At 44.1% G+C, this 25702-nt stretch overlaps 1 protein-coding gene across 1 annotated transcript in view; it reads left to right on the forward strand.

Annotated features, from left to right (window-relative positions):
• CRISPLD1 (cysteine rich secretory protein LCCL domain containing 1) overlaps window positions 1-25406 on the forward strand; it is a 103866-nt gene extending 78460 nt beyond the window's left edge. The window contains exons 14-15 of the mRNA XM_066578594.1: window positions 15832-15965; window positions 24217-25406. Coding sequence (XP_066434691.1) covers window positions 15832-15965; window positions 24217-24268 — 186 coding nt within the window. The 3' untranslated portion in view covers window positions 24269-25406. The remainder of the gene's footprint in view (window positions 1-15831; window positions 15966-24216) is intronic.
• Window positions 25407-25702: the final 296 nt, after the last annotated feature.

Genomic DNA, 25702 nt, shown 5'->3' on the forward strand with positions numbered 1-25702 from the left:
TTGATTTAACTATTAGTGACTTCTAGACTCAATATATTATAATGACAAAGTCTACTATAATGTGTGTGTTTCCACTTGCGAATACACAAGATCCCTTGGGAATAATTCCTTTGTCATATCCTGTAGTTGATACTTGACAAGTAGAAAGAGTCAAACTAAGGTCCCAGTTTCCTGAATACAGAGCACACTCATAGATACGCGTAATCTTAGATATATGCGCGTTATTTATCATAAACCTATAAGTGCGTTCATTCTTATATTAATTCTCTCCCTCTATAAACCAGGGGGGATTTATGAGTGGAGAGGGTTATAAAAGATCTTTCACTTATATTATAGATAAAGCATATCAGCAAGTATGCATATCAATGTGTAATATATGCGTTATCTTCCCTTAGATAATGGGTGCTTGTTGGTGATATATAATACACCTATTCTTATGTAAATTCTCTCCTTTGGTAAATGAAGATCTATGAGTGGAGAGAGTTATGTAGGATCCTACATCTATTATAGATAAGGCATATCAGCAAGTGAGCATATCATTGCGTGGTATATGCGTTATCTTGCCTTTAGTTATGGGTGCTTGTTGGCAATGTATAATGCACCTCTTTGTATTCAGAAGAACAAAGGACGAGGATGTTTTGTAGATATTAGATTCCCATTTAATATCATAGCAAGGGGGAAATCATATCTGTCTACAAACATTCATTGACAGAGCAATTGAATTTGATGAATAATCATTCAATTCTCTGATCTTTCAAACGGAGCTCTTTTTAAATAGTGGATCAATATAGATCTTGAATCAATTTCTGTCTGTGAATTGATGAGTGCATTGAGTGTTGTCATGCACTCAACAGGCTAATCTTCCTACTTAGATCGCCTAGCTGTGGGCTAGGCTTGATGCTGATCAGATTAGGAGATAGCTAACAAACTAATCTTCCTAGGTGAATTATTTGGCTGCAAGCTCAAACTGATATTGATCACACTAGGAGATAGTAAACGTCCAACAACGCGTTTCTACTGCTAAATGATGGTTAGCAGCGTCATCAGGATGGACATTGACATGTAAACACAGTCAAAGAACTGTTCAGCACAGTGGCTTTCAGACAAATGAGCAACAGCCACTGTGGGAAGATTATAGGCATAGTACAACTATCGTATGATAAATGGCGCGCGTGCGAGCGTCGACAGTTATGCCCCCCCACGGAGATCGTTTGATTTCCATCATTGCCACCAATTCTCTCACTTCCCAATGTCGTAGAAACATGAAATTTGGCACAAGCATTGATTATGTCATAAATAGGAAAAGTTAATGGGTCCCAACTCGATTATTCAATTCTAAGCGCCAAAGAATTAGCATCCAAATTTTACGTATGGAATCTAATTCTCTCACTTCCCAATGTCATAGAAATTTGAAATTTAGAACGAGCATTGATTATGTCATAATTAGGAAAAGATAATGGGTCCCAACTCGATTATTCGATTCTAAGCGCAAAAGAATTAGCGTCCAAATTTTACGTATGGAATCTAATTCTCTCACTTCCCAATGTCATAGAAATTTGAAATTTAGAACGAGCATTGATTATGTCATAATTAGGAAAAGATAATGGGTCCCAACTCGATTATTCGATTCTAAGCGCAAAAGAATTAGCGTCCAAATTTTACGTACGGAATCTAATTTTCTCACTTCCTAATTTCATGGGAACATGAAATTTGGCACGAGCATTGATTATGTCATAAATAGCAAACGTTTAAGGGTCCCAGCTCGATTATTCAATTCTAAGCACCAAAGAATTAGCGTTCAAATTTGACGTACAGAATCTAATTTTCTCCCTTTCCAATGTCATAGAAACTTGAAATTTGGAACGAGCATTGATTATGTCATAATTAGGAAAATATAATGGGTCCCAACTCGATTATTCAATTCTAAGTGCAAAAGAATTAGCGTCCAAATTTTACGTACGGAATCTAATTTTATCGCTTCCCAATGTCATAGAAACTTAAAATTTGGCATGAGCATTGATTATGTCATAAATAGGAAAAGTTAATGGGTCCCAAATCAATTATTCAATTCTAAGCGCCAAAGAATTAGCGTCCAAATTTTACATACGGAATGTAATTTTCTCGCTTCCCAATGTCATAGAAACTTGAAATTTGGCATGAGCATTGATTATGTCATAAATAGGAAAAGTTAATGGGTCCCAACTCAATTATTCAATTCTAAGCGCCAAAGAATTAGCGTCCAAATTTTACGTACGGAATCTAATTTTATCGCTTCCCAATGTCATAGAAACTTAAAATTTGGCATGAGCATTGATTATGTCATAAATAGGAAAAGTTAATGGGTCCCAACTCAATTATTCAATTCTAAGCGCCAAAGAATTAGCGTCCAAATTTTACGTACGGAATGTAATTTTCTCACTTCCTGATGTCATCTATTTATATAAAAAGGAATGTATGTCTGTCTGTCCTTTTTGCGCTACTACACCATTCATCTAATCGCCATGAAACTTTGGGAAGTTGTTGAGTACACTCCTGGGAAGATTAATGACATAGTACACCTATCCTGCGAGCATCGTCGACAGTTATGCCCCCCAGACAAAGATGGTTTGATTTCCATCTCAAGCACAAAAGCAAAAGGCATTACGAGCAGCGGAATGCGTGTTCAACTACAAAATGATTAGAGATGAGCGAGCACCAAAATGCTCGGGTGCTCGTTACTCGGGACGAAATTTTCGCGATGCTCGAGGGTTCGTTTCGAGTAACAAACCCCATTGAAGTCAATGGGCGACCCGAGCATTTTTGTATATCGCCGATGCTCGCTAAGGTTTCCATTTGTGAAAATCTGGGCAATTCAAGAAAGTGATGGGAACGACACAGCAACGGATAGGGCAGGCGAGGGGCTACATGTTGGGCTGCATCTCAAGTTCCCAGGTCCCACTATTAAGCCACAATAGCGGCAAGAGTGCCCCCCCTCCCAACAACTTTTACTTCTGAAAAGCCCTCATTAGCAATGCATACCTTAGCTAAGCACCACACTACCTCCAACAAAGCACAATCACTGCCTGCATGACACTCCGCTGCCACTTCTCCTGGCTTACATGCTGCCCAACCCCCCCCCCCCCCTGCATGACCCAGTGTCCACAGCGCACACCAAATTGTCCCTGCGCAGCCTTCAGCTGCCCTCATGCCACACCACCCTTATGTCTATTTATAAGTGCGTCTGCCATGAGGAGGAACCGCAGGCACACACTGCAGAGGGTTGGCACGGCTAGGCAGCGACCCTCTTTAGCCCACAATGCTGTACAGAAGCAATGAGAAATATAATCCTGTGCCACCGACATCAGGAGCTGCACACGTGGGCATAGCAATGGGGAACCTATGTGCCACACACTATTCATTCTGTCAAGGTGTCTGCATGCCCCAGTCAGACCGCGGTTTTTTATAAATAGTCACAGGCAGGTACAACTCCGCAATGGGAATTCCGTGTTCACCCACAGCATGGGTGGCTCCCTGGAACCCACCGGCTGTACATAAATGTATCCCATTGCAGTGCCCATCACAGCTGAGGTAACGTCCGATTAAATGCAGGTGGGCTTCAGCCCACACTGCATGCCCCAGTCAGACTGGGGTTCTTTAGAAGTGGACACATGCAGTTACAACTCCGTGTGGACCGACAGCATGGGTGGGTGCCAGGAAGCCACCGGCGGTACATAAATATATCCCATTGCATTGCCCATCACAGCTGAGGTAATGTCATGTTTAATGCAGGTGGGCTTCGGCCCACACTGCATGCCCCAGTCAGACTGGGGTTCTTTAGAAGTGGACACATGCAGTTACAACTCCGTGTGGACCGACAGCATGGGTGGCTCCCTGGAACCCACCGGCTGTACATAAATGTATCCCATTGCAGTGCCCATCACAGCTGAGGTAACGTCCGATTTAAATGCAGGTGGGCTTCGGCCCACACTGCATGCCCCAGTCAGACTGGGGTTCTTTAGAAGTGGACACATGCAGTTACAACTCCGTGTGCACCGACAGCATGGGTGGGTGCCAGGAAGCCACCGGCGGTACATAAATATATCCCATTGCATTGCCCATCACAGCTGAGGTAATGTCATGTTTAATGCAGGTGGGCTTCGGCCCACACTGCATGCCCCAGTCAGACTGGGGTTCTTTAGAAGTGGACACATGCAGTTACAACTCCGTGTGGACCGACAGCATGGGTGGCTCCCTGGAACCCACCGGCTGTACATAAATGTATCCCATTGCAGTGCCTATCACAGCTGATGTAACGTCAGCTTTAATGCAGGTGGGCAAAAAATTAATTGGATTACACTGTAGGCGAGGGCCCCAAAAAATTGGTGTACCAACAGTACTAATGTACATCAGAAAAATTGCCCATGCCCAACCAAGAGGGCAGGTGAAACCCATTAATCGCTTTGGTTAATGTGGCTTAATTTGTAACTAGGCCTGGAGGCAGCCCAGTTAAAATAAAAATTGGTTCAGGTGCAAGTTTCAACGCTTTAATGAGCATTGAAATGTATAAAAATTGTTTACAAAAATTATATGACTGAGCCTTGTGGGCCTAAGAAAAATTGCCCGTTCGGCGTGATTACGTCAGGTTTCAGGAGGAGGAGCAGGAGGAAGAGGATGAATATTATACACAGATTGATGAAGCTAAAAGGTCCACGTTTTTGATGGTGATAAAGAACAATGCTTCCATCCGCGGGTGCAGCCTACGTATTGTTTAGGTATCGCTGCTGTCCGCTGGTGGAGAAGAGAAGTCTGGGGAAATCCAGGCTTTGTTCATCTTGATGAGTGTTAGCCTATCGGCATTGTCGGTTGACAGGCGGGTACGCTTATCTGTGATGATTCCCCCAGCCGCACTAAACACCCTCTCTGACAAGACGCTAGCCGCAGGACAAGCAAGCACCTCCAGGGCATACAGCGCGAGTTCAGGCCACGTGTCTAGCTTCGACACCCAGTAGTTGTAGGGGGCAGAGGCGTCACGGAGGACGGTCGTGCGATCGGCTACATACTCCCTCACCATCCTTTTACAGTGCTCCCGCCGACTCAGCCTTGACTGGGGAGCGGTGACACAGTCTTGCTCGGGAGCCAGAAAGCTATCAAAGGCCTTAGAGAGTGTTCCCCTGCCTGTGCTGTACATGCTGCCTGATCTCTGCGCCTCCCCTGCTACCTGGCCCTCGGAACTGCGCCTTCGGCCACTAGCGCTGTCTGATGGGAATTTTACCATCAGTTTGTCCGCCAGGGTCCTGTGGTATAGCATCACTCTCGAACCCCTTTCCTCTTTGGGTATGAGAGTGGAAAGGTTCTCCTTATACCGTAGGTCGAGCAGTGTGTACACCCAGTAATCCGTAGTGGCCAGAATGCGTGTAATGCGAGGGTCACGAGAAAGTCATCCTAACATGAAGTCAGCCATGTGTGCCAGGGTACCTGTACGCAACACATGGCTGTCCTCACTAGGAAGATCACTTTCAGGATCCTCCTCCTCCTCCTCCGGCCATACACGCTGAAAGGATGACAGGCAAGCAGCATGGGTACCCTCAGCAGTGGGCCAAGCTGTCTCTTCCCCCTCCTCCTCATGCTCCTCCTCCTCCTCCTCATCGCGCTGAGATATAGACAGGAGGGTGCCCTGACTATCCAGCGACATACTGTCTTCCCCCGCCTCTGTTTCCGAGCGCAAAGCGTCTGCCTTTATGCTTTGCAGGGAAATTCTCAAGAGGCATAGCAGAGGAATGGTGACGCTAATGATTGCAGCATCGTCGTTCACCATCTGGGTAGACTCCTCAAAGTTTCCAAGGACCTGGCAGATGTCTGCCAACCAGGCCCACTCTTCTGTAAAGAATTGAGGAGGCTGACTCCCACTGTGCCGCCCATGTTGGAGTTGGTATTCCACTATAGCTCTACGCTGCTCATAGAGCCTGGCCAACATGTGGAGCGTAGAGTTCCACCGTGTGGGCACGTCGCACAGCAGTCTGTGCACTGGCAGATGAAACCGATGTTACAGGGTGCGCAGGGTGGCAGCGTCCGTGTGGGACTTGCGGAAATGTGCGCAGAGCCGGCGCACCTTTCCAAGCAGGTCTGACAAGCGTGGGTAGCTTTTCAGAAAGCGCTGAGCAACCAAATTAAAGACGTGGGCCAGGCATGGCACGTGCGTGAGGCTGCCGAGCTGCAGAGCCGCCACCAGGTTACGGCCGTTGTCACACACGACCATGTTGGAGGCTCAGCGGCGCAGCAGTTCGTGGGCCGTGTGCCTCTTCTCTCCTAAGCTGAGTAGTTTCAGCACGGCCTGCTGACGCTTGCCCACCGCTGTGCTGCCACGACGCGCGACACCGACTGCTGGCGACGTGCTGCTGCTGACACATCTTGATTGCGAGACAGAGGTTGCGGAGGAGGAGGAGGGTGGTTTAATGGAGGAAGCATACACCGCCGCAGATACCACCACCGAGCTGGGGCCCGCAATTCTGGGGGTGGGTAGGACGTGAGCGGTCCCAGGCTCTGACTCTGTCCCAGCCTCCACTAAATTCACCCAATGTGCCGTCAGGGAGATATAGTGGCCCTGCCCGCCTGTAAGCGCGTTGGTGAGGGCGCGTACAATGTTGCGGGAGACGTGGTCGTGCAGGGCTGGGACGGCACATCGGGAAAAGTAGTGGCGACTGGGAACTGAGTAGCGCGGGGCCGCCGCCGCCATCATACCTTTGAAAGCCTCCATTTTCACAATCCTATACGGCAGCAACTCCAGGCTGATAAATTTGGCTATGTGCACGTTTAACGCTTGAGCGTGCGGGTGTGTGGCGACGTGCTTGCGCTCCAACACTTGCGCTAGCGACGGCTGGACGGTGCGCTGAGAGACATTGGTGGATGGGGCCGAGCACAGCGGAGGTGAGGGTGTGGGTGCAGGCCAGGAGATGGTAGTGCCTGTGTCCTGAGAGGGGGGTTGGATCTCAGTGGCAGGTTGGGGCACAGGGGGAGAGGCAGCGGTGCAAACCGGAGGCGGTGAATGGCCTTCGTCCCACCTTGTGGGGTGCTTGGCCATCATATGTCTGCGCATGCTGGTGGTGGTGAGGCTGGTGGTGGTGGCTCCCCGGCTGATCTTGGCGCGACAAAGGTTGCACACCACTGTTCGTCGGTCGTCTGCACTCTGTGAAAAACTGCCAGACCTTTGAGCACCTCGGCCTCTGCAGGGTGGCATGGCGCGAGGGGGCACTTTGGGAAACAGTTGGTGGATTATTCGGTCTGGCCCTGCCTCTACCCCTGGCCACCGCACTGCCTCTTCCAACCTGCCCTGCTGCTGCACTTGCCTCCCCCTCTGAAGACCTGTCCTCAGTAGGCTTAGCAAACCAGGTGGGGTCAGTCACCTCATCGTCCTGCTGCTCTTCCTCCGAATCTTCTGTGCGCTCCTCCCTCGGACTTACTGCAATTACTACTACCTGAGTGATAGACAACTGCGTCTCATCGTCATCGTCCTCCTCACCCACTGAAAGCTCTTGAGACAGTTGCCGGAAGTCCCCAGCCTCATCCCCCGGACCCCGGGAACTTTCCAAAGGTTGGGCGTCGGTCACGACAAACTCCTCCAGTGGGAGAGGATTCGGAACCATTGCTGCCCATTCTGGGCAGGGGCCCGAGAACAGTTCCTGGGAGTCTGCCTGCTCCTCAGAATGTGTCATTGTAATGGAGTGAGGAGGCTGGGAGGAAGGAGGAGCAGCAGCCAGAGGATTCAGAGTTGCAGCAGTGGACGGCGCAGAATTCTGGGTGGTCGATAGATTGCTGGATGCACTTTCTGCCATCCACGACAGGACCTGCTCACACTGCTCATTTTCTAATAAAGGTCTACCGCGTGGACCCATTAATTGTGAGATGAATGTGGGGACGCCAGAAACGTGCCTCGCTCCTAATCCCGCAGCAGTCGGCTGTGATACACCTGGATCAGGAGCTCGGCCTGTGCCCACACCCTGACTTGGGCCTCCATGTCCTCGCCCGCGTCCACGTCCTCTAGGCCTACCCCTACCCCTCAGCATGCTGTATTACCAGTAGGGCAGAAACAGAACGCTGTAATTAAATGTGCCACTTATTGGCCTGTGGTTGGAGGCTGACTTCCCTTACGGAACGCACAGCAGATCCAGGAAACAATTTTGCGCCAGCCTGCTGTAACGCTTAGCTGCGTATTAATTAGGACTACCACCCCCCAGCAGATAGATAATGTAGGCAGCGTATAATATTATGTATACTGTTTCCCTCTGGCGGGATGACGGCGCTGATGTAACAGAGACAGCAGATCCAGGAAACAATTTTGCGCAAGCCTGCTGTAACGCTTAGCTGCATATTAATTAGGACTACTACCCCCAGCAGATAGATACTGTACGCAGTGTATAATATTATGTATACTGTTTCCCTCTGGCGGGATGACGGCGCTGATGTAACAGAGACAGCAGATCCAGGAAACAATTTTGCGCAAGCCTGCTGTAACGCTTAGCTGCGTATTAATTAGGACTACTACCCCCAGCAGATACTGTAGGCAGCGTATAATATTATGTATACTGTTTCCCTCTGGTGGGATGACGGCACTGATGTAGCAGAGACAGCAGATCCAGGAAACAATTTTGCGCCAGCTTGCTGTAACGCTTAGCTGCATATTAATTAGGACTACTACCCCCAGTAGACACACAGTAAACTGAAGACGGTCACAGGCAGCCCAAATAAAGTATTTTTCCCCAATTTTTTGGAAAAAGCCCACTTCCTATATAGCCTGAATATCTCTTTCCCTGCCTCACCAGTACTGGCCCTATACTCTGTACAATGACTGCAGACTAAGGACGCAATGCTCTGCACGGCCGATATACAAAAAAAAAATAAAAATGTGCAACACTGCAAAAAGCAGCCTCAACAGTACTGCACACGGTCAGATGTGGCCCTAAGAAGCACTGTTGGGGTTCTTGAAGCCTAAAATCACTCCTAACGCTCTCCCTATAGCAGCTCCGGCATCAGCAGCACTTTCCCTGATCTCTGTCAGAATGCATCTGTGGCGAGCCGCGGGAGGGGCCGATTTATATACTCGGGTGACACCTGATCTCGCCAGCCACTCACTGCAGGGGGGTGGTATAGGGCTTGAACGTCGCAGGGGGAAGTTGTAATGCCTTCCCTGTCTTTCTATTGGCCAGAAAAGCGCGCTAACGTCTCAGAGATGAAAGTGAAAGTAACTCGAACATCGCGTGGTGCTCGCCTCTAGTAACGAGCATCTCGAACACGCTAATACTCGAACGAGTATCAAGCTCGGACGAGTACGTTTGCTCATCTCTAAAAATGATGCATCCTCCGAACGTTTCGCAAGACAATTGCTGGATATTGAGAATGCTGAGGTAAAATGAAAGCTGTGCTGTGATTGGTTGCAATTTCTTATGCTGCTGAGGTAACATGAAAGCTGTGCTGTAATTGGTTGCTATTAGAGATGAGCGAGCGTACTCGGAAAAGCACTACTCGCTCGAGTAATTTGCTTTATCCGAGTATCGCTGTGCTTCAGGGACGAGCACAGCGATACTCGGATAAAGCAAATTACTTGAGCGAGTAGTGCTTTTCCGAGTACACTCGCTCATCTCTAGTTTCTATATATTATACTGCTGAGGTAACATGAAAGCTGCTGTGCTGCGATTGGTTGTTATATATTATACCGCTGAGGTAACTTGAAAGCTGCGCTGTGATTGGTTGTTATCTAGATATATAAAAACGAGTGTATGTATGTATGTCTGTCTTCGCGGCAACGCACGACGGGTACGCCAGTATCTATCTATATATATAAAATTGAATGTATGTCTGTGTGCGTGTCTGTCTGTCTGTTTGTCCTTTATGCGCTACTACACCATTCATCCGATCGCCATGAAACTTTGGGAAGTTGTTGAGTACACTCCTGGGAAGATTATAGGCATAGTACAAATATTCTATGATAAATGGCGCGTGCGCGAGCGTCATCGACGGTTACGACCCCCCACGTAGATCGTTCGATTTCCATCATTGCCACTAATTCTCTCACTTCCCGATGTCGTAGAAACATGAAATTTGGCACGAGCATTGACTATGTCATAAATAGGAAAAGGTAATGGGTCCCAACTCGATTATTCAATTCAATGCGCAAAAGAATTAGCGTCCAAATTTTACGTACGGAATCTAATTTTCTCGCTTTCCAATGTCATAAAAACTCGAAATTTGGCACGAGCATTGATTATGTCATAAATAGGAAAAGTTAATAGGTCCCAACTCGATTATTCAATTTTAAGCGCAAAAGAATTAGCGTCCAAATTTTACGTACGGAATCTAATTTTCTCGCTTCCCAATGTCATAGAAACTTGAAATTTGGCACGAGCATTGATTATGTCATAAATAGGAAAAGTTAATAGGTCCCAACTCGATTATTCAATTCTATGCGCAAAAGCGTGCGGAATGTAATTTTCTCACTTTCCAATGTCATAGAAACGGGAAATTTGGCACGAACATTGATTATGTCATAAATAGGAAAAGCTAATGGGTCCCAACTCCATTATTCAATTCTATGCGCAAAAGAATTAGCGTCCAAATTTTACGTACGGAATGTTATTTTCTCACTTTCCGGTGTCATAGAAACGGGAAACCACTGAGGTAACATAAAAAAGCTGCGCTGTGATTGGTTGTTATCTAGATATATAAAACGAATGTATGAATGTCTGTCTGTCTGTCTTCGCAGCAACGCGCGACGGGTAAGCTAGTTTATAATAAAAGTTACGTTTTACTACTCTATTGGTTCCCTACGGTGAAATATATTCAACCTACGGGAACTTATTTGCCTTGGTGATACCCCCTTTAATCATTACACAGTCAAGCCATCTTTTATCATACCCTATCTGTTCTAAGACAAGGTACCTAATCTCTAATGCATCTTGGCGCTGAAAAGACTTGAGAACTTGTACTGTATTAAAACTCTATGGATTATAAATCTGGTAAAAAGCCTGATCTATTAATATTTTCATGTATAACAGCATGTCCAATACCCACAGTGGCTTTGCCTTGTAGCAAGATATGACGACACATACCTCAACCGTTTTCATACCTTGTGGATATAACCCGATTTCCGTAATAGTTACGTATATTTTAATAATGTATCAAAGGATGGAAAGTTAGATAAACTGCATGCTTAGCACTCTTTTATTCACCGCTGTCTTTTCAGGTCAGGTATAAAAACCATAATTGGATAAATTAAAATATTTAGGTTTTGCAGGAGAACTGGTGAGTGAATGCCTTCCTGGCACAGAGTATAAAGGTCTGTTTTGACAGTTAAGTGCCGTGGTCTTAGAATATCTTTGACAGCTTTATAAGAGATTACTGTCTAAAACACCTGCTGTGCTCTAATAACAGGCTGTCCAAGTAAAAGTGCACTCTAATGATATTTGATACACGTTCCAGTCCTCTAAGGATTTTGGGACGGGGCATATGAACACCCACCAGAAGGCTTTCCCTTAATGATTCACAGTCTGAGACGGCCCACATATCAGCTTCATGTCACAGGTCAGCCTAAGACATGTGGGTCTGGATATGTAAAAATTATGTAATAATATGTATTCAGAAATATACCCAGCCAGTTACAGTAAAAATGCACATTCTACTGAAACAATGTAAACCAAGCACTCGGTCCCCCTCAGTTCACTATTAGAGATGAGCGAGCATACTCGCTAAGGACAATTACTCGATCGAGCATTGCCCTTAGTGAGTACCTGCCCGCTTGGAAGAAAAGGTTCGGCTGCCGGCGGGCGGGGAGGAACGAAGTGGAGATCTCTCTCTCCCTCTCTCCCCCCCGCTCCCCCCTGCTCACTGCTGCAACTCACCTGTCACCCGCGCCGGCAGCCGAATCTTTTCTTCCGAGCGGGGAGATATTCGCTAAGGACAATGCTCGATCGAGTTATTGTCCTTAGCGAGTATGCTCGCTCATCTCTATTCATTGTACTTGTGTTTACAAATGTGCCTAATTTTTACTGTTACACATAATAACTAAAGGCATTCGATGCACAAACAAGCGGTAAAAAGAATTATTCTACAGACCAAGGCTATTAAAAGTTGTTTTTTTTTTTCTATTTTTTGATAACTCACGGGCTATGTACTCCTTTACAAACAAATCACCAACACAGAAGGGGCTTCTTTACTGTAAGAGCAGTGAGACTGTGGAACTCTCTGCCTGAGGACGAGATGATGGCAAAATCCATGGAGGAGTTTAAGAGGGGACTAGATGTCTTTTTAGAGTGTTATATTACAGGATATAGACATTAGGTGACCAGCGGGGTTGATGATCTCAAATGTTGATCCAGGGATTACTCTGGCTGTCATTATGGAGTCAGAAAGGAATTTTTTCCCATAAAATGAGCTAAATGGCTGCTTGTTTTTTTTTTTTTTTTTGCCTTTCTCTGGACCAACAATGGGGGGTGAGGGGCTGAACTAGATGGACATTGTCTTCATTCAGCCTAACATACTATGTATGCCTAATATACTAACATACTATGTTACTATGTTAAATAGTTCCAATAAATGTAAAATAAGGGAATTAAATAATTTACCAAAAAAAGTATTGATTTAAATAAATCCGTTTTGTGCCTGCAGCTCCTATGCAGACCTGTATGTCCTAGTGGTTGCAGACTACCAGTGTTGGCCTTAGGTTAGTTGGCACCATATGTAGTTTTTTTGGCACTCCCCACTGTGAAAAAATCAGTATACATTACACTGGTAGGCAGTCTTGTGAATAAATACTGTACCAGAACCAAGCTCATAGCATAAATACAGCACCAGAACCAAGCTCAGTGTTGTAAATACAACACTAGAACCAACCCCAGTACATAAATGCAATGCCAGAACCAAGCTTTTAACATAAATTCAGCAGCAACATAGTAGCATACTAACATCAGAACAATAAATACTGTACCAGAACCAAGCTCGAATCATAAACACAGCATCAGAACTAAACTCCTAACATAAATGCAGCAAAAATAAATAAATCCCTGTACGTACATTGGATCATCAAAATAATGGCAGCATCTTGGATTGATATTAAACACGTATGTGTTTGCATTATTTTGATAAACCCTCATAGATACAATACCAGAACTAAGCTTACAACACAAATACAGTAGCATAACTGAGGGATTGTTTTGTGTACTGCTGATGGGTTGACAGTGGCACTTCAATACATCAGAGGGGAGGAAACAGAGCCAGGAGGAGGATGGTTCATGTAGCTCCACAAATGTTGATGCAAAGAAGATCATCTACCTGGGTGGACATGGAGGGGAGGAGGGGGAACAATCGCCTCAGCTTACTTTCCCTATTGCTGCCCCCTATAAGCTGGTGGTCGTCACCCTGTAGCTAAGACAGGTTCTGCAGATACAAACATTTCTCTCTCTCTGTCTCTCTATTGCGTTCTCTCTCTGTCTCTCTATTGCACTCTCTCTGTCTCTCTATTGCGCTCTCTCACTTTGTCTCTCTCTTGTACTCTCTCTCACTCTGTCTCTATCGCACTCTCTCTCTGTCTGTCTCTCTATCGCAGTCTCTCTCTGTAGAGTAATTGTTCCAAAAAGGGAAGTCCCATATTGGAGGATACACTAATAGTACCCTTTATACAGTATATATTATTTGTCAGGGATAAATGCAAATGTGAGCAAAAGCCTTTTGAAGAGAAGTCACTGAACCTGGCATATACAAATCTCCTCTGATATATATGAACACCCTAAAACTAATACTTTGGTGATGTATCCTTTGACTATAACAGCATTTAGTCAGCATGGCACATCTTGACTTGGCAATTTTTGCCCGCTCTACCTTGCAAAAATACTCCAATTTTGTCAGATTATGAGGACGTTCCGTGTGCACTGCCCTCTTTGGGTCAACTCACAGATTTTTAATGGGATTCAGACCTGGACTCTGACTGGGCCATTCCTAAACTTGTATCTTCTTTCTAGCAAAGCCATTCTTTTGTTGATTTATAGTTCTGCTTTGGGCCATGGTCTTGCTGAGAGGTGAAACTCCTCTCCATCTTCAGCTTTTTAGCAGAGACCTGAAGGTTTTGGGCCAAAATGGACTAATATTTGGAACTGTTCATAATTCCCTCCACCTTGATCAAAGCCCCAATTCCAGCAGCAGTAAAACCGCCCCAAATCATAATTCTGCCTGTACCATACATCACTGTGGGTATGGTGTCCTTTTGGTGATACACGGTGTTGGATTTGTGCCAAACCTACTTTTTGGAATTATGGCCAAAAAGTTTAACCTTGGTCTCATTGGATCATAATACTTTCTCCCACATACCTTTGGCAGACCTGATGTAGGTTTTGGCAAAGCATAACAAAGCTTGGATGTTTTTCTTTGTTAGAAAAGGCTTCCATTTTGCCACCCTACCCCACAGTCCAGACAGATGAAGAATACGGGAGATGGTTGTCACATGCACTACACAACCAGTACTTGCCATAAATCCCTGCAGCTCCTTTAATGTTGCTGTGGGCCTCTTGGCAGCCTCCTAGACCAATTTTCTTCTGGTCTTTTCATCAATTTCTGATGGACGTCCCGTTCTTGGTAATGTCACTGTTGTGCCCAATGTAATTCACTTTTTCATGGCCATCTTCACTGTGTTCCATGGTATATGTAATGCCTTGGGAATTCTTTGGTCCTCTTCTTCTGACTGATGCTTTTCGATAATCAGATCCCTATGATGTGTTGTAAGTTTATTTAAAGACCAACTAAGAAAATGTGAGAAAATCCTACTAGAAGAGCTAAACGTTTATATGGGGAAAATCAAAATCACTGTAAATAATGGTAGCCGAGTACTATTTTTTAACATGAGTTTAACCCTTTCCAACCCACTGTCTGACTACTTCCTACATTCTGATTGAAGCCTGTACAGCTCCAATGTCAGAAGACGTCCGACAGGGTATTCTCACCGTCTATTGCCAGCCACTCTGCTGTCGGAGCTTCTCTGGAGCACACATACTGGCTTTAGCCAGCAGATGGCACCATTGTATAACAGCAAAAAGAGAAAGCCTTTTAGGAAACCCTGAATCCAAAATTGGATCGGAAAGGGTGAAATGTGATTGGCTAATTCCGAACAACCGCATCCTCAAACATTAGAGGGTGTTCACACTTATGCGACCAAATTATTTTAGTTTTTTTTTCCACCCCGAATGATTTCAGTTTGTTTTCCAATCAAATTGTACAGTTATGGGTCACATTGAAAGTGGAAATAAATCTGAAATGAATGGCACTGCTGGCAGCAACTAATGCAGTTGTTTCTATAATTTTCTATACGACATCTGAAAAAATGGGATCTGATCAGCTCCACTTTCTGTGTTTTAGTTTTACATAAAATTGGAAAGTCTCTCAATAAAGGTTTCTTAGGAACTACAAGTATGCAGAAAGGCTATACATCTGGACAATAAACACAGCAACACAAGCCTTCTATTGCTTGTCAAGTGCAGACAGTAGCAGTTTTCTAAGTGTACTGTATACCACAATGTTCTGTATGACTATTTGTAATTGAGAGTCCATGGCTTCTCACCAAAAGGAAATATTTTACCAAAGTCTAAACCAGTGCAAATACAAAGAATGGAATCTTGTTGACTTTGGCAACAGAGCAAAAGTTTACATCCAATCCACTGTATGTTCTGAAATGTTATACTGTACAGAACAAAGAATGTCTTCCCTCTTCTCTTTTGTAATGTGTAACAGAATATTAGTGAATGTTATAAGTTGGGCATTACATAGCATTGTTATAATGTGGAAACTGTGCTTCTTATTTCTATTTGCTCTCTTTCAAAGATATCAAGTATCTGCAAGGCGGCCCTTCACGCTGGTGTAGTCCGTAATCACCAAGGAGGCTATATCGATGTTATGCCAATTGATAAAAAGAAACACTATTTTGGATCATCCCAAAATGGAGTTACTTCAGAGAGGTAACGTTTATACACACTACTGTATATCTGTTTCAAGCAATTAACCTCCATGTATGTAATTAAATATTAAACGAGCTGTCTGTGTTAGATATATTCGAATTTCAGAAAAATTTTAAGATAATCAAGGAGGGATTTACCATTTACTACCATTAGATGGAGAACGTCTACAAAAACATCTTCAGAGTAGAGAACCTAGCATGTCCGTGAATTACATGGATTCAAATGGGGAAAAAAATGACCCTAGGGTGTATCAGGGCTTACCACTACCAATAGAACAATTTGTCTATGGGCAAAAAAGCTCTTGCATTAACTCCTTCAAGATTGGCATGAGATTATGCCGAATACGCCACCAATTGCTACTGAATGATGAACGCAAAGTCTCAAATAACGTAATGAGACCATTAGGGAAATAACAGGCTCAGTGCTGCAGACAGGAGTCTAAAGTAGCTGGTCAGGAAGCCGATGCTAAAGTATCAAATTTAGCCCCCATAAATTCAAGTGGCATCCGCTGTTACAACAGAGACCAGGACCACAGCGGGGATGGAGCACTGGGTCCTCACAGCGGAGGAGGGGAAACTGCTCACTTTGTTTTACTACAGTGAGGCTACCTACACATGGCGCTATCGGGCCCGATTATCGCGCTTGTCAACCTGTGTTTTGTCCGTGGATGTGAGCTGACTTTTGGCAAAATCACCTTGCATCCCTTCTGTGAAATTCCAATCGTCTCATGCGAGTTTCACACGATAGTGGATTGGAAGTGCGTCCCATTGATTTCAATGTGAAACCTCACATCACACGGCATGCAAGAATGTATCTAAGGTCCCATTGAAATCAATGGGTGATGCGTTCCGACGAACACGAAAAAATAGAACACACAGCAATTTTTTTTTCTTTTACCTGGCTTCATCACAGTGAGGGAAGACCTCTCTCATGTCTTTAACTCCATTCAAAAGAATGGAGTTCATATTCGCAGGGGTTTTGTGAGTCTTGCAACGCACTAAACTCTCGCGTGAAGGTAAGCCTGAGGTATGGGCAGTTGTTTGTGAAGGCTTGCACACTGCAAAGCTATTGTTGTGATTTTGTTACCCACAGAATGAAAATAGTGACTAGAGGGGTACTATTTTTTGGGAAAGATATGCAGATTAGCTCTTCTCACAGAAAGAAGGAAAATGGTCTCTCTAATATTATCTATTGGAAGGTAGCTATCCTAGAAGTCAAATAATGAGAATTGCAACACGACTAAGGGTATAAGCCTGATGTCAGAGCTCTAAGGAACTCCATACAGTGTATCACTGTCTGCTCAGGATTATATATGTGAAGTTGTGTACTCAAATCACTGACACATGACACAACCAGTATCATCCAACAATGATGCTATTCTGCCTTTATTAATATCCTCACGGTGCAAATGTACCCTACATTACGTATCATCAGAAATACACACTCCCCTGTAATCATAACAACTCATGATTGGCTCTAGGTGGTAATGGCTTAACATATATTAACGCCTTAAGGTGTGTTACTACTAGATACGTGATTTCTAGGAAACCGAAACTTAAGGAGAATAGGCTCACTCTGTATTCATTCTAACAGCTCCTCTCCACTATCTCAGGACATTCCTAAGCCAGGAAAGGACATGGGGAAGTATGAGCCTACATCTAATACATACAGAAACATGTTAACCATTTATATGCTAGCTATTCACTAAGAAGGCATATATAATATATATATACTCATTGTTGTGGCTCAGTCTGATTAAATAGAAAAGAAAGAAAAGAGAGAGCGCATGTTTCTAATATCTAGCTGATATACCCGGCCTCGCCCAAGTTACTTTGATACAGGTGTTTACGTGTTTGCACAGAAACTTTTATGATGTTAAGGTTACTTTAGAGGAATAAAATATGTATACACATAGATGAGCATTAGATTCTCCTCAGGCTGCATGTACTGATGTCCCTCTGCAGAATATGCCACCCCTCCCACCCACCTCATTTAGGGCCTAAAGAATGCTCGCGCCAAGTTTCACGCTTGTACAACACCGAGAAGTTACATTACATAGGGGTGCACTTACTTTTGCACTTAGCACTTAGCACTATTGCAATCAAGTTAAAATTTATCCCATCTGTATTTATGTTATGAACTTGTTGTACTTGTGTACAGAGTTTAGTTCTAGTGCTATATTTGTTTTTTCAATTCCAATAAGGTTATTACTAGAGATGAGCGAACGTACTCGGTAAGGGCGATTTCGCAATCGAGCACCGCGATTTTCGAGTACTTCACTACTCGGGTGAAAAGTACTCGGGTGCGCTGTGGGGCGGGGGGTTGCAGAGGGGAGTGGGGGGTAGCAGCGGGGAACAGGGGGGAGCCCTCTCTCTCTCCCTCTCCCCCCCACTCCCCGCTGCAACTCCCCGCTCACCCACAGCGCCCCCGAGTACTTTTCACCCGAGTAGTGAAGTACTCGAAAATCGCGGTGCTCGATTGCGAAATCGTCCTTACCGAGTACGTTCGCTCATCTCTAGTAATAACCTTATTGGAATTGAAAAAACAAATATAGCACTAGAACTAAACTCTGTACACAAGTACAACAAGTTCATAACATAAATACAGATGGGATAAATTTTAACCTGATTGCAATAGCAGGACACAGAAAGTTATCTTAACCCATTAAAAAGCTATTGTTCTCTTATCTTAACACAACAAAACCCCATTGTAAAGTGATTCAAAGTGTAAATAAACCTCTCTGACAGCAAGGCACTCCATAATATCAAGTCACATTAAGAATCAAGCTAAAAAAAATCATTTGTACAGCACCAGAACCAAACTCATAACATAACACAAACCAACTGCAGTACATTGATACAATACCAGAACCAAGCTCATAACATAAATATACTAGTAGAACTAAGCACATGTGTTACGAGGATGTTGATGGGCTGACAGTGGCACCTCGGAACATCTGAGAAGAAGAGACATAATCAGAATGAGGATGATTCATATCGCTTCACAAGACACTGCCACATGGAGGAAGATCATCTGGCTAGGGTACATAAGGGGGAACCATCGCGAGTATGAAGACCTTGCCCACCGAATTCTTAGATTTCCGCTTCTTGTAGCCTTGGCAATATGAAATGCAGGGGGCCTTGGGTCTTGAGGTTTATAGTAGTCCTAGATGAAGTTTCAAGTCTTGAGTGAAGGAAAGCTTTAAATACTTAAAGGGGTTATCCAAGATTAGAAAGAAAGTCCTGCTACATTTTCCAGAAACTGCACCACTTTTGTCCACATCTGATGTTGCAGATCTATTGATTTTATTAACATTAATTACCATATATACTTGAGTATAAGCCGAGACAATAAGTTTCCCCACAAAAAACTTATTGACTCGAGTATAAGCCGAGCTATACTCGGGTATATACTAGGTAAAAAAAACCCTCCATACTCACCTCCCAGTCGGTGTATGTGCGACAAGCTGCTTGAATTCTCCCCGTTGTCATCCTCCGCCATCTTCTCTGCTTGGCTCTGTCAGTGCTGTGTAAGTAAGCGCTGTGATTGGATTGAGCGCCAGCCAATCACAGCTGGCGCTCGATCCGATCACAGTGCTAACTTACACAGCACTGACGGCGGGGATTTGAAAGCCAAGCAGGGAGAATTCTAAAGCAGCTTGATTGGCTGTGAATGATCGAGCACTGGCTCTGCTTTGGCTGACGCTCGATCCAATCACAGCTCTTACTTACACAGCGCTGACGTTGGGGGATGACAGAGCCGAGCAAAGAGAATGGTGGGGGATGACAGCGGAGAGAATTCAAGCAGCCTGCCGCACCACCGCTGGAGACAGGCGCTGGCTGGGAGATGAGTATGGAGTTCTTTTTTTAAGCCGTGCCTGACTTGAGTATAAGCCGAGGGGGGCTTTTTCAGCACAAAAAAATGTGCTGAAAAACTAGGCTTATACTCGAGTATATACAGTAATTGGGATACACCAAAATAGCAGACAGCGCCTGTGGACGTGAGAAGCACTTCTATTTAGTATGTGATGTCCTTCTTGTCACTTTGTCATTTGTTCAATTTTATAAAGAAGAAAATGATGTATACGGACAGATACAACGATGCATATAACATATTACACAAATATATATTGTGTTTGCAGCAAGCAGAATAAACTGACCATTGTTATTTCTTAACTTGTGTAACTGATGGTATTTAGTGAACTCAGGAGAAGCTGTGGTACCATAACTGCTTGTCTCCTGTAATCCCATAAATCATACCCTAACAAGCTGCTTACAGGTCAGACCAGCTCTGTGATTTTATTCCTTTGCTGTGTATAATGTAATATTTGGTAAAATACCTTCTACTAAGAATCTAAAACTGCTTCACCATAGGCACGCAATGGGAGAAACAGTAATTACATGCTGCAGCTCACAATCTCCGTTTACACCGGGATTCCTAAAATTATTCTAAGCGGATCAGATAAGCCATAATTCTCCATATTTATAAACTGCTAGTTAGAATACATTAACAACTGATGCAGCATTTTCTTCTAAGCATTTAAAGAGAAAACGCCATAGAAGAACATTTTATGTACAATCGTAATCCCTTCTCCATACAAATGGGAGCTGAGGGAATGTCTTGGGTTAAGCCGCCTGCACACGAAACGATTTGCATTGCGGAATTAAAGAGGCTATCTAATAAAGACACAGCCTATCTAATATATTAACCTTATGTGGTACAGTTTATCAAAACAACTCTGCCCTCGTAGGACGACTACTGCACCAATCACAGTGCAGCTTTCATTTTACTTTAGCAGTATAAGAAATGAAAGCTGCACTGTGATTACTTGCTATGCACAACAAAGTCAAATTTTCTTTTGGATAGGTTTCATTAGAGTGTAGTTCTGGGCTACTTTTCCAAGGTCCACACTGTAGATGCTATGGCGATGATGAGCGAGTGTGAGGCTTAGCATGTAGTTACATAATGCATACACATGAGGAAGAGCTGTTTTGATAAGAAACCACATCACATCAGGCTAAGGAATACATAGGATGTAGCACAACATGCTATACCTCATACTCATCATCACCATAGCATCTACAACAAACTTCATATCTCACATCCTCTGCATCCACACAAGTCGTGCAAAGCTACCTCTCTCTATCTAGAACACAAGCCAGCATTGTTAAATATACGCTGGTTCATCATTCAACTGCTGAGGTTCCATGATGAGGGTTTCACGAACTAGCAAAATCTCGATTTTAATAAATTCCATACTTAAGTCTAGTGAAATCGCAGTATGTGGTCAAATGTATAATAGTGAAGAGGATCGCCGAGCTGCTCAAGCAGCGAGAATAAGACAATGAAGGGACCTCCACGTTGGTTTCCCTGGGTATCTCTTGTATTCGAAATAGCTGATCCTTTGCATTAAAACTATTATTCCTAATTCCAATTAATAATTTTCCTGAGCATGGATAGAAAAAAAGGGAAAAAAAATATATATATACACCCACTACAGTCGCTGCCCTGGGACAAGCTTTCTACTCATTGAGGCATAAATATGTTATATGGAGGGTAATCCCCTTCTCAGGACCACCCTCTGTAGGCCAATACTATTGGATCCAACATGTGCCTGCTTTATGAGCAGTCATTCTTTGAATGGTCACCATGTAATGCTATGTTTTTCCTACAGTGGCCAGAAAGGTATAGCCAGACATAGCTTCCCTCAGTGATTACTGTTAGAGAAGCCCAGAAATTGATGGATCTCCTCTCAATATTTTAATAGAAAAATGTAATGTCTTGATCACTGGGCCAGCACCTAAAATAAAATGTTTTCCAAAAGTAACAGGAAATACCTCTTGAGCTGTCATGCAATTATCCTAAATATGCATGCAATTATGCTAAATATGCAATGATATATTTAAAGGCAGCTATGCTCTATATTACTGCATAGATAGTCACATTTGCCATTCAGTTGTGTAAAAAAACTCTGAGTGGAAGCTTAGTTCTTTTTCTATTTTAAGGCAGAGTAAGAGAAGGGGTATTATTAATATCGGGATTAAAGCCCAGAAGCTCCTACAGATGTATCAGCCTTAGTGCATGCTGCATTAGCACACTACTCTATTAATGAGTCACGACTCAGTGCGGCTATGCCAACTGCAGAGCACTGCCATTCACTATGAATGGCAGCAGCCACTCTACACAATTAGCTTAGCACAGCTGCAAGGCAGTCTGCACTACAGATGTAGAGCTCCAAAATTCCGTGTTGGAGCTGCTACATTTGTATGTTTTGCAAATAAGAAAGATGGAACAATACCTCTGCAGCGCCACCTATTGGTGATGACAGCGTTCCTTCAAATCAATGTCAGACCCTCTATACAGTATTTTATAACAATGATTAGGAATTGGAAACCAGGCCAGAAAACCATACACAGACTGCTGTTTCGGTGTTTTTGCCCCTCATCAGTGTGCAGTAGGTTTCTGGCTTAGCTAGTGAGAAGCCTGTAATGTGAGTCAAGAGAGGTGTCCTCTCTCCTTAAGAAGAGCACCCAAAAAGTGTGTGGAGACACCTAAGGGGTAAGTGGGTCGGGGGATGGCATCATATCTCCCCAAGGGGAGCACCCAGAAGGGGTGTGAAAAGACACCTGAAAAGTGAGTGAGCAGGCTTGTACGGCCATGCACGCTCCTCTTGGTTAATTTATGCAAATAAGAAAGATGGAACAATACTTCTGCAGCACCACCTATTGGATGGAAGCATTCCTTTAAATCAATGTCAGGCCCTTTTAAACAGTTTTTTATGACAATGATTGGAAATAGGAAACCAAGCCAGAAATCCATACACAGACAGCTGTTTTGGGGGGTTTTGCCCCTAATCAGTGAGTAGTAGTAGGTTTCTGGCTTCTACGTCTTCTCACTGAGCTACTGGTGTTCCTGGATAGCTACTTTGCTGAACCTACCGACTAGTTCCCTGCTTTTTGGTATTCTTTCCCTTCATTTCCTATGTAGCCCTGCTCTTCGACTTCCTTTATAAGCCTATCACTAGTTCTTTCTTCTTGCCAGATTGTAGAATGAGGCAACAAGCTAGGCTAGAGGCAGGAAGCGCAAACTGTTTTTACTTAGAAAACTTGGACTGCTACTTGACTATGCTTGCTTTATTAACAACAACCATCCATATTGTTTCAGCCACTGAACTCTAAACCTGTTTCCAAACCTTGACAACGAACCTAAGATGACAAGTACTCGTATTGATTGTTGACGAACATGGCCGTTAGCAAATATATTGTTTCTGTACTTCTATCACTTTTGTTTATCGATGTGGAAATCCAGCTTGTAGCTACTTTAATGTCATATTAGTCTGTGTCCGTACTATGGTCATGTTTTCCATGGAACCATGAGCGGTATGATGAATCAATTTTCAAAGTGAGGCCTAAGTCACACGGGCGTTTTTTCCCGCGATTTGGGGATCGCATAACCGATGCGCATCCGGAAATCACGTGACTGGGGCCGACGATTCGCTGAAAAATCTGCACCTAGCAGTGTTTTCAGCTAAACGGCCCAGCGCTGCCCACTATCCTCTGCCACAGCTGTGGCACAGCTGCGGCAGAGGAGAACGATGTTCGGCCATTGAATTCAATGGAGCCGGCAATACAGCCGGCTCCATTGAAAGCAATGGGCTGCCAGCAAGCGCTGGATGAATTTTCGGGGAAGGGCTTAAAAAATAAGCCATACCCTGAAAACCATCCTGATAATGTGTAAAAATCAAAAAAAAGTATACTCACCTTTTTCCTGCAGCCGGAGTTCAGCCGCGTCCAGCCGGCAGTTCTCCTGAACTGCTCTCTGTACTATTCAGCAGACGGGGATTTAAAATTTCCGCCTGCTGAATGGGCTGCCTCTGATTGGTCACAGCCCTCACCAATTAGAGGCAGCTCTCACTCACCCATTCATGAATTCATGAATGGGTGAGTGAGTGCTGCCTCTGATTGGCTGAGCGCAGGGACCAATCAGAGGCAGTTCTCAGCTATTGAATGTATTGCCGCCTCCATTGAATTCAATGGGCAAACATCGTTCTCCTCTGCCACAGCTGTTACAGCTGTGGCAGAGGAGAACGATCTTTAGTATATGTTCTCAATGCAAGCGCGTCTGCATATCAGACCAAAAAACGCCCGTGTGACCGAGCCCTGAGGCTAATAAATTATGCTTGATCCCACTAATTTATTGACATTCAATGTTTCTTTGTTTCCTTACCTCTACGTTTGTACTTGTTTTGCAGTTTACATAACCCATTGGGAAGCAAGGCATTTAGAATATTTGCTGTTGTCTGAGATGGAAGAGGAAAGCACAGAGAAAGTTCGGAAGCCCAAAAGAACGTCTTAAGCATTGTATAAACGTGTAATATTGTACAGTCCATAATACCTATAAGATCATTTGTGGATCATAGTAAAACGAGGCTGTATTCATAAGAGTAGTAACTATTTAGAATTTTATTAATTCCTGCTGTATCTGACTCCTCGGCATTCAGTGCTATAGTATATGGATCCACTGTTCTAGTCAGAATTATGTCTTCATATTGTAAAATGATCTGTTCCTTTAGAATGGGGCTGTCTAAACCACAAAAGAAACAAAAAAAAATTAAAATACCGAGGTAAGGAATAGACCATGCCACATTTTAAGGGAACACACAAAAAAGTTATTCTACATTTCTAACATTGTATTTGACTGAGGGAATAGCCGCTTTTAAACCCCTTAATATAAATATATGAAGGTTATTTGCCATCTGGAGGAGGAAATCTAAACTTCCACTGTGTTTAGAGAATTCCTGATTGATCATAAAGGAGCTTGGAAAAATAAGTATTCCTGGACTAAATGAACATTTAAGGGGATCTTCGGGACTTATTGTTGGACCAGTGGGGACCCCTTAAGCGATTCCCGCCAATCATCAAAGTAAAGGGGATGTGATGCTCCTTACTTATTTATATAGGCACGGTGGCTTATCCATATGGACAGCTGTGTCTTGTCCCATTCAAGTGAAAAATTGTAAATAATCAATGAAATGCGGTGCTCGCAGATGGGCCGCAGCCACGTCACTGTGTTGACCAGTGGGAATGCCAGAGCTCAGGCCACTGCCACTCAAACCTTGGTGATTGACTGAATGTTTAAGTTCCAGAGAACCACTTTATCTTTTTAATATAATCTACTGTTACAATTCAATCTGAAAGAGCACCATGGTGGGGATCAATACACACATATAATATAATGTTCAAATAGTTTCTTGTTTTATTTTCAAAATGCAAGAATTAACAAAAAATGACTGTTTTGATGGAAACCTCCAGGTAGTAATTCAACATGCACCTTGTAAACCTTGATCTCCTGTGAAAAATGCTCAGTCTGTGAGAAGTGTTAAGGGGGTTATTCAGTTGTAAATAGAGATGAGCGAACGTGTTCGGCTCCGCCCCTTTTCGCCCGGACACCGAACTTCGCGAGGAATTCCGTGTTCGGGCGAAAAAAGTTCGGGGGTCGCCGTGGCAGCGCGGGGGGTTGCGGCGGGGAGTGGGGGGGGAGAGGGAGAGAGAGAGGGCTCCCCCCTGTTCCCCGCTGCTGCCGCCCGCGCCGCCGCGCCTCTCCCCGCCCCCCGGCGCCCCCCGAATACTTACGCGCGAACACGGAAGTCCTCGGAAAAGCCGGTGTTCGGGTGCGTAAGTGTTCGTTAAGAACACGTTCGCTCATCTCTAGTTGTAAACTAATTGATGGCCCATCCT

The sequence above is a fragment of the Eleutherodactylus coqui genome, chromosome 9, assembly GCF_035609145.1.
Source record: "Eleutherodactylus coqui strain aEleCoq1 chromosome 9, aEleCoq1.hap1, whole genome shotgun sequence".
NCBI lineage: Eukaryota > Metazoa > Chordata > Amphibia > Anura > Eleutherodactylidae > Eleutherodactylus > Eleutherodactylus coqui.